At 31.4% G+C, this 9,479-nt stretch overlaps 1 protein-coding gene across 1 annotated transcript; it reads left to right on the top strand.

The window, feature by feature from the left end:
• Positions 1–4,542: 4,542 nt before the first annotated feature.
• On the top strand, positions 4,543–7,766 carry LOC114305655 (protein LIKE COV 3). The gene is made up of 6 exons (XM_028250786.2): positions 4,543–4,869; positions 5,728–5,780; positions 6,313–6,419; positions 6,816–6,983; positions 7,058–7,282; positions 7,373–7,766. The coding sequence occupies exons 1-6, from the start codon at positions 4,732–4,734 to the stop codon at positions 7,465–7,467; spliced, it is 786 nt and encodes a 261-aa protein (XP_028106587.2). The 5' UTR covers positions 4,543–4,731; the 3' UTR covers positions 7,468–7,766.
• The last annotated feature ends 1,713 nt before the right edge of the window (positions 7,767–9,479 follow it).

Genomic DNA, 9,479 nt, shown 5'->3' with positions numbered 1-9,479 from the left:
TTCGAGTTGCTTTAGATCTAATAGATGGGTTGTTAGCTGCTTTCAAATTTGGAAAATGATATTCATACAGAATGCTTGTACTGAAATTGATTCATAATCCAACTGCACAAGAACATGCAATCTGTAAACAAATAGGAACATAACTTATTATCAGCAGTTCATTTCTGAGCAAGAAGGTTCAAAGACATACTAGATCCAGCTTATTACAAAATTTGCAAAAATTGCTTTGCATTAGGTGACATTGTTGGAAGTCTAGGATACAACCTTTATACTGTGTTTAGTTAGAGGTTTTAAAAAAGAATTTTGAAAAATAAATGGAAAAGGAATGTGAACTATGAATAAAATATACTTACGTTTTACTTAGTTTCACACACCTTTTTTCTTTTCTTTTTCAAATCCTCTAACCAAACAAAACATTAAGAAATGTATTATCCGTGAAAAGCCCAAAACAAAGCTTTGAATAAAATCTTGAGTTGGTGTCTAGAATTTTATTTATATATATATTTTTTGCTAATGACAGAGAATTCAAATTCATATATCTTATGAATAAAACATGAATACGTACAATCACTTGTAAATTATATGCATCATTTAAGCTTAACTATTTGTGCTCAAATAGAATATAAGGTCTTGTTTGGTAACATATTATTTTAGTAATTTTTTGACTTTTTTGTTAAAATATGAGATAAAAAAACTATGAAAAATGGCTGGTGGCTCGAAATGTAGCGGCCCGAATGGCTCAAATACCCAAAACGACGTCGTTTTGGGTAATTTTTTTTTTTTTTTTTTTTTCCTCTGTTCTCTCTCTGAAATAGACAGAAGGAGAAAATGAGATAATGAGAAAGAAGAAGAGAAGAGAAGACTAAGTCTGTGTATATATACAGAGGAAGGTCTCGTTTGGACCGAGCTCCATCAATGGCGATAGAGATTAGTATGACGTTGAGCTTTAAGCTAGTCTGCTTCGAACACTTGTTAATCACCGACATTTTAGTGTATATATTTATTTGCTATTTTTTTTTTTTTCCCTCTGTTTGTTGAGTGAAATTTGGTTCGATTCTCATGGACTAAATGTGTATTTGTATAAATTTTCTATTACGCAGCTCTAATTCAAGTTGAATGTAAAGTTTTGTGTTGATTTTTGTGTCTGCATGTTGTGATTTGAACTCCATTTTTTCTTCGTAATGTTTTGGTCATTTTTATTTTTATGTTTTTGTTGGACTGTTGAGTTTGGGGAAGGGGATGCAAATCTTGAAGGAGATGATGCAAATGAGGAGATGAACAGAGGGAGTAAGACAGACAAAGAGAGTGAAGGAGATGATGCAAATGAGGAAAGGGATGACCGGTGTACAAAGAAAAGGGTGGGTGTACAAAGCAATTCGAGCCTTTCGACCCACGCCATTTTGAGCTACGAAATGGAGTTGAAAAACTAGTATGTTTGGGATGATTTTTTAGTTTTTTACGAAAAGATGTGCAAAGAGTAGAGAGAAAAGAGAATATTTGACTTTTTGATATAAATTGTTAGCTTTTTAATTTTTTTAGTAACTTTTTGACTTTTACACTAATACAGTCACTTGACAAACGAGGCCTAAGACTTCTTATAATAATTTAGAAGGAAGACACTAGAGTCAATAGTGTATTGCAATGTTACTATTCAATGCAATAGAAATTCCACGATATAATTGACACAATAATAGCACTTATTAATAATAAATTATTATACAAAATGGATGAATCCGTTATCCTAATAATAATTAATATTGTTGATTAAATCAATTTAGTATCTCTATAATAAAATTTAGGATAAATTATACATACTACCCTAATGTTTAGAAAAAAAATATAACAAACACTATAAGTTTGTTCAGTTCCGTTACATAGCTCGAAATTTCCGAGCTCGAAATTTGTCCTAATCCAAAACGACGTCGTTTTGGTTTTTTTTTTTCTCGTTTTTTTGAAGATGAGGAAAAAGAAGAAGAAGAATAAGAAAAGAGAAGAGGGAGCATCTGGTGAACACATTAAGATGATGAACAGATCTGATGAACACATTCATCAACACATCATCATCATCAACAAGATGATGAACAGATCTGATTTGTAATAAAAAAATTATGTTGAACAAATTTATGTTAAACAGATCTGATCTGTTTATGTGAGATGAAGTTAAAACAAAAAATTATGAATTAAAATTATGAAACAGATCTGATATGTTTATGTGATCTGATATGATCTGTTTACTCTTCATAATTTTAAACTTGTGGTCTCTGTCCATTAAGAAGATGATGATGAACAGATCAAATCTGTTTTTTTTTTTTTTTTTTTGTGTTGATTTTCAAAAAAAAAATTTGAAATAATAATAATCAACGACAACATCTTCATCAACAGCAACATCTTCATCAACATCATCACCATCATCGCCATCAACATCTTCCTCATCCGCCATTACCGTCTCCTTGTCTTCCTCCTCTTCCTCTCTTCCTCCTTCTCTATTTCTCTCTTTCTCTCTGGGTTTGGTTCAACCTTTGAGAGAGAAACAAGAAGTGAAAGGGAAAGAAGAAGAAAAAAAAAAATCAAAATCAAAACGACGTCGTTTCCGAAAATCGAGCTATTTAGGGCAAAATATTTCGAGCTACAAAACATTTTGCAAGTTTGTTATAGCAAAATTGAAATAATCAAAACTAATGTAGATATATAGCTTTCGTTTGGAATGTGGGTTGACTTTCTAATTTTTTAGCCTGAGACTAAAAAGTCTCGTTTGGAATAGACTTTTTGATTTTTTTTTATTTTTGTAAGAGAAAAAATAAAATAATTATGAATTTGATGTGACATGTTGTCATATTTGGCTAAAATAGCCAATTTTGTTTTATATGGTCATTTTAGCCCAAAGTAGTATCCCAAACATAGTATATATAAAAAAAAAAGATTTAAAAAAAAGGTATATATATATTTTAGTGTAAAAAATATGTTAATATTTTTATTTTTTTTCTTCATGCGACTAATAAATTACTAACTAAAGTGATTCAAATATCATATGAATTCAAATCTATAAAAAAAAAAATGTTAAAAAAAAAATTATCATATGAATTAAAATTTTAAAAAAATTAATATAATTATGTCAAAATTTCGGATCTCAATGTAATTTTTTTGGATAAATTACAAATACACCTCCGGAGATTTGCTTAAAATATATTTGCCCTCTATGATTTTGAAAATTATATCTCACCTCTTGAAGTTTTGAATTTCATAATAAATGACACATTCTATTAATAAATCATAAAGTCAATTATCAGTTTTTAAGGATATCACAAATTTATTTCAAATAATAATTAAGATAATTTCATTATTGTATAGGAGAGCAATTAGTAGTTTTATTTTTTCAGTTAATTCTATTAAATAAAAAATTATGATAAATAAATATTTGTAATTTTTTAAATTATAAAAATAAGGGAGACTTATTTATAAGTCCTTTTTCAGACACTAAGGGGTTGTTTGTGATGTTCTAAATAAGTGCAGTTTTTGACTTTTTATGAAATATGAGTTGGGTTTGAAGTGATGTGGTAGAGAGGTGATATGACTTAAATAAGATGATGTGAAAAATGTCAAACTTAGCCTTATGGTAGGTTAAATCCTGTATAAAGAGTCTCAAGTTCTATTTAGATAGAAATGTATTCCACAAGATCCTACATAAACATAACGTGACATGACACTTATATAAACGTAACGTAACGTGACACCTATATAAACGTAACGTAACGTGAAACCTACATAAACGTAACGTAACGTGACATCTATATAAACGTAACGTGACACCTACGTTTACACGTTACGTTTCGCAAACTTAATGAGTTTTTATTTTTTTAAGTTGAATATGAAAATGTTGCTGGTTTATGTTGGTATCACGTTACGTTTCATATAAATATGGTCTATGGTAACATTCAATTTCCTAAATAGAAAATTGAATGTTGTCATAGATCATAGGTGTCACGTTACGTTTATGTAGATATGATCTATGATAATATTCAATTTCCTATATAGGTGTCACGTTACGTTTATGTAGATATCACGTTACGTTACATTTATGTAGATATGATCTATGGTAACATGCAGCTTCCTATATAGGAAATTGCATGCATGTTACCATAGATCATAGGTGTCACGTTACATTTAAGTAAGTGCCACGTTACGTATAGGTGTCACGTTACGTTACGTTTATATAGATATGATATATGGTAATATTCAATTTCCCATATATGGTTTTACTATTATTTATGATATTAACAACTAATATTGAGGGTAAATGTGTCAACAAACTTCCTACAGGACTTATGGGAACATAAATTTTTTAATAAGACCATATGTAATATAAGTCTTCCTAATAGGACTTATAAATAATTTTTTCTAAAAATAAATTTATATTTTAAACAAACCTTAGGATTTGTTTGTAAATTATTATTACTGTTTTTTTTATGTGACTTAAAGCTTAGGTTTAGTTTGGTGCGAAGAAATTTATCACACGTGTCATTCCTTGTTTCCTCTGTTTTGTAGTTTTTCGGAACTGACAATTACTTCGAAGCAGAACCACATCCCAGAGAGTCACAAAAACGACGCCGCTTTAAGGACACGATGTCGTCATACCATAGTGTCCAACTAACCGTAACCATCCGTTACGATACGAACTTACGAAGAGCTCGAAACAGAAAACTAAAATCTGAGTGAAAATTTTATTACAAAAAAATGGGGACGAGAGAGAGGGAAAGAGATCTGGAACTTCTGATTCCGGTCGCGAATTCCACCGGAAATGGAGGATCAAAGCCACCGTCCGCGGCCACCACCGCCTCTGCTCCTCCTTCCCATTATCATTCCGGCAGAGAGGTCTGATTTCTCTCATTCCCCCAAACTTTCCCATTTTTGTTTGGTTCTTGGGAAAAAAAATTCTAAGAAATATGAAACATTGAAAGGATCATAGACTGTGATGTGATTACTCAAATGCAGCTCCGTTTTGGTTATGCCTTTTATTTCACACAACCTTCCAGCTCAATGAATGAATTTTTCATACACTTAAAAAAAAAAAAAATGAATTTGACAATTTATAATCTGGTCTCAACCCAAATTCCTCTTTTTATTTCTGTATTATATGTATAATTTTGTTATTGGGATTGATTTGGCTCCAAATCACATGTATTTGTTTTACAGTAAAATATTTCAAATATTTTGAGTTGCATAATCCTGATTAAACATGACTCTCTTGATTCAAATTAATTTAATCATAAATTTAACTATTTAAATATGTACTTTCCTTGATTATTCATTGAACTTGAATTTGAAAATTTTAAGTCATCTACCATGACCCCAAGGGTAAAGAAGGAACTTCATTTATTGAGTATTCAAGCTAAATGGCAGACTTCTTGATACAAAACATATTGCAAATTTTGTATGTTTGACTCCCAGGCACAAGTACACTATAATCTAGTGTCTTATTTCGTAATTTATTGTAGATAAATTGGATACCTTTATATTAGAGTCATGTTATGTGATCATGTAACTATATAAACTTCACATGTCTGTATTTTGATCAAAGGTCAATGTTTAAGTGGTATAGATGGCAATTGTGTTTTTTTTTTGTAATTTTGTTTGATTGTAACTCATGGGACTGTTGTGTATATATCACCATTTGATCTGATCCTCAATATTGGAGTAACTAATTAAGGCCTTTTATTGTGACTTGCATAGGCATTCTGCAAAGTCATTCGCAGCTGGGCTTGGAGAAAGTTTATGTCAGGATGGTAAATCCTCTTCTTTTTTATGATTCATTGGGTTTAGTTGATTCCTTTATAGTGATTTTATGTTTTTCAAAATAAAAAAAATAATTATGCAGAAAATATTTGCCATGATACTTAGAATGAAGCTAGTAAATAAAAGAATGAGATCGTACCACCCATTATTTTTGTTCTAAAAAAAAAAAAAAAGGTGATGTGTTTGGTGATATCTTTGTGGTGGTAAAACTAGTAAAATGAGATTTTACTGCCCAGAAAACTTCTACACAGCATGATTCATTGGCTCCATGAGGAAGTCTATGTGAAGTTTGCCTTGTAGAGTTGTACTTCCTCTCTTCACATGTGCTCGTCCTGAATGTTACAATTGTTGGTTGGTTCATGGTTTAATAGGATCATGAAATTGTAGTTGTTTTTGGGATAAATCATATATCTAAGTATTTGATTATATATAATGTGTTTTGGCATACACTTATCATGAAGCATTTAGCAGGTGGGTCACAACTTAAATATGATTAACAAAAAATTTTGACATTTGTTGCAGTGTCATTCTATTTCCAATAGCCATTACATGCTACTTCACTTGGAGTTTCATTCATTTGGTGGATTTCTTCTCTCCGATCTACCATCATCTGGGGATCAATTTCATTGGTAAGTACTTTCATTTATCTTCCGCAATTCACAAGGCAACTGTTCTAGTAGTCAAACAATTGAAATGTTTATGCTTTATAGAAGAAACTTCTCTTTTCTTGGATCTTACTTTCATGATTTAGAGAGGGAATGGTTTATCAACAAGTATCTTGGTTCAGTATGATCATTTATAAATATATCTTGGTCCTTACAAATGTATCACTCTAATCAAACTAGTTATTTTTATTTTTCAGAAAACAGATTTTGAAAACAAAATCAAAGAGGGTGACTAAGACTTAAAAAATCCTTGTGAATTTGAGCTTTATAGCATTAATTTGCATGATTAAGGACTTATAATTGTCAAAGCCAATAATTTTATTCTCGTTACATATATATGATTCATTACGCAACACACAGGTCTTGGATTCATGACCTCCATCACTTTCATCCTCTTAGTCGGCATTTTCATGTCCTCGTGGTTGGGGTCCTCTCTCCTTGCTCTTGGGGAATGGCTTATAAAGAAAATGCCACTTGTAAGCTACATTTATGCCGCCTCAAAGCAGATAAGTGCAGCAATTTCACCAGGTAATAGATAAGTATGTTCATTTTGTTGTCTCTACTCCAATCAACAAATTTTCTCATATTCAATATGATTACAGATCAGAGCTCTAATGTCTTCAAGGAAGTGGCCATCATAAGGCATCCACGAATTGGGGAATATGCATTCGGATTCATCACTTCCAATGTCATTCTTAGGAGGAATACAGGCGACGAGGAGTTCTGCTGCGTTTATGTACCATCCAACCACCTCTACCTTGGAGACATTTTCCTTGTCAATTCAAATGACATTATGAGGCCCAATTTATCTGTTCGCGAGTGTATTGGTATGTGTTACAAACTACAAAGCATACTGGGATATTCTTCCCAACCATAAATCTAATGGGTAACACGTCTTCGTATTTGATGTGATGCAGAAATCGTTATCTCTGGGGGTATGTCAATACCTAAAATTTTGACTACAGAGGATGCGTCCATTCCAACAATTAGAATCGGCAACTTTGCTCCGTAAATAGGCTAACAGTGAGGCCAAGTTTTGAAGAAAATTTGTGGAGGCTTGAAATTTGCAAAGCATAGTGGTTAGAATAGATGACCCATAATTGTAGTTCTTTTTGATAATAATTTGAGCAGAGATAAAATCCAAATTGAAGAAGTGAAGCCTCTCCAGCCACATAGAGCTATAAGCTTATTAGTAGATTGTTGTTTCTTGCTTCCTTTGTTTATATATTACTCATATGCATGTATGTATCAACTATATATCAATCTCTTGCATTGTCAATTGAAAGAGTGACCATGAAATTCTAAGGATTACAATTGAGTGGCTTTGGGAGGTTTAACGGCTAAATCTGAAATTTGGTCAAAAAACAACAGTGCTACGTGAGTGGGGAAAAATTACCTACGAATGAGATGGCTCTTAAAAATATTAACACAATGTGAAGACTCGAATGAATCTAAGATTGTCCTGCTGAGGTGGTCAGTTGGGGACTTTCAATGCTTAAGTGATGAATCTAAGTAAATTAGTAAGTTTTTTTTTTTTTTTTAATGTAGGATAAGATTTTAAGAATTTTTATATTTTTAGTTTTAATATTCTTGATATATTATTTTATTAGGATTATTGTAATTTAGTATAAATATTTTAGAATTATTAGGTTTCCTAAATTTTATTATTTTAGAATTAGATTTTGACTAGGATTTTAAATAGTTTAGAATTTTAATTTCCTATTCTCTTAGGTTTTTTAATTTGTGTTGATTTAAGTTTCCTAATTTATTTTAAAATTACTTTTCTTACAAGTATTAGATTTAGTTTATTATAAATATCTATGTAAACCTCATGGCAAAGACAACTTTTATTCATTCAATCAATAATATTAAGATATTTTATCTTTCGTGTGAATTCAAGGTTCTATTTTTCTCTTTCTTGTGGATTCAAAGTTCTATTTTTCTCGTGGATTCGAGAGCCCCTTTCGTCTACTAGAACGATATCTAGTCCCCGTTTATTCCGCTGGGTCAAATAGTATCAGAGCAAGGTTTTTCGTGGCTCGATGTCATTCATCGAAAGAGGAAGCACAAGCTCTATTGACAATGATCGTAGCGAAAGATCTAATAGAATTTGAGTCAAGGGACTTGTCCAAAGCCAACCTGTTAGTCACAACGTTAATAGGAACCACGCTATGGGATTTGTCCAAGGCCAGCCTATTAACTACAACATCTTGAGACGATCTTCTCGTTATCAATACAATAGTGAGAATGATTTTAAAGATGAGTTATTCAAGGATTATGGTGAATATGAGTCGGTAAGACGACAACAAAAATTCAATGATGTGTTCAATAGCAATAATTGCATCAATCATGACTTTGCATATTATCAAGTACCACCAGAAATTTCCTATTTTAATGCTTCTTGTCATGCCGAGGATTTTATTTATTGGTTTCGCAAAGTTGACAAATTCCTTGAGTGTATGGAAATCTCTGAAGAAAAGCAAGCCAAATATATTACACATAAGTTACAAGGTTATGTTTCTACATGGTGGAAACAATTGCAATATGATCGAAGGCGACAATACAAACAACCCATCAGGACGTGACATAAGATGAAGAAGTTGATGAGTTCTAGATTCCTTCAATCAAATCATGGGCAAATATTGTATCTACAATATCAAGAAAAGCTTGAATTGAAATAATTGTTCCAAGGTGATTCTGATTCACAATATACTTCGCAACTCAATAATTATTATGCAATTGTAGATACAAATTATTCGAGAAATATGACTATGGCTTTGTCAAGTTTGGGTCAATCAAGTCTTGTAGGTCAACAAATTTGTCACACTCCACCACGCATTGAAGAAGAAAAGATTTCGAGTACCTCAATATTTCAAAATTTTGAAGGCCCAAACAGACATTCAATTGAAGTAGAAAATCAAGTTGATTTCAACAACAACGAGAACGTTGAAATTGATGAAAAGAGGTCACTGAAATTACTTTGATCAAGAAGTTTGAAGAAGATGATGAAGAGGTGAAACAAGA

Source organism: Camellia sinensis, chromosome 3, assembly GCF_055761805.1.
Source record: "Camellia sinensis isolate YWXY chromosome 3, ASM5576180v1, whole genome shotgun sequence".
In the NCBI taxonomy this organism is placed as follows: Eukaryota; Viridiplantae; Streptophyta; class Magnoliopsida; order Ericales; family Theaceae; genus Camellia; species Camellia sinensis.
The sequence above is the reverse complement of the archived record's forward strand: the minus strand, read 5'-3'. Positions and strand labels throughout refer to the sequence as shown.

Bases quoted from the DNA above. Each gene is read 5' to 3' on its own strand.
- LOC114305655 (XM_028250786.2), top strand. From the start codon at position 4,732: ATGGGGACGAGAGAGAGGGAAAGAGATCTGGAACTTCTGATTCCGGTC. The intron at 4,870-5,727 runs GTCTGATTTCTC...TGACTTGCATAG, and splicing joins ATTATCATTCCGGCAGAGAG to GCATTCTGCAAAGTCATTCG. The intron at 6,420-6,815 runs GTAAGTACTTTC...CGCAACACACAG, and splicing joins TCTGGGGATCAATTTCATTG to GTCTTGGATTCATGACCTCC.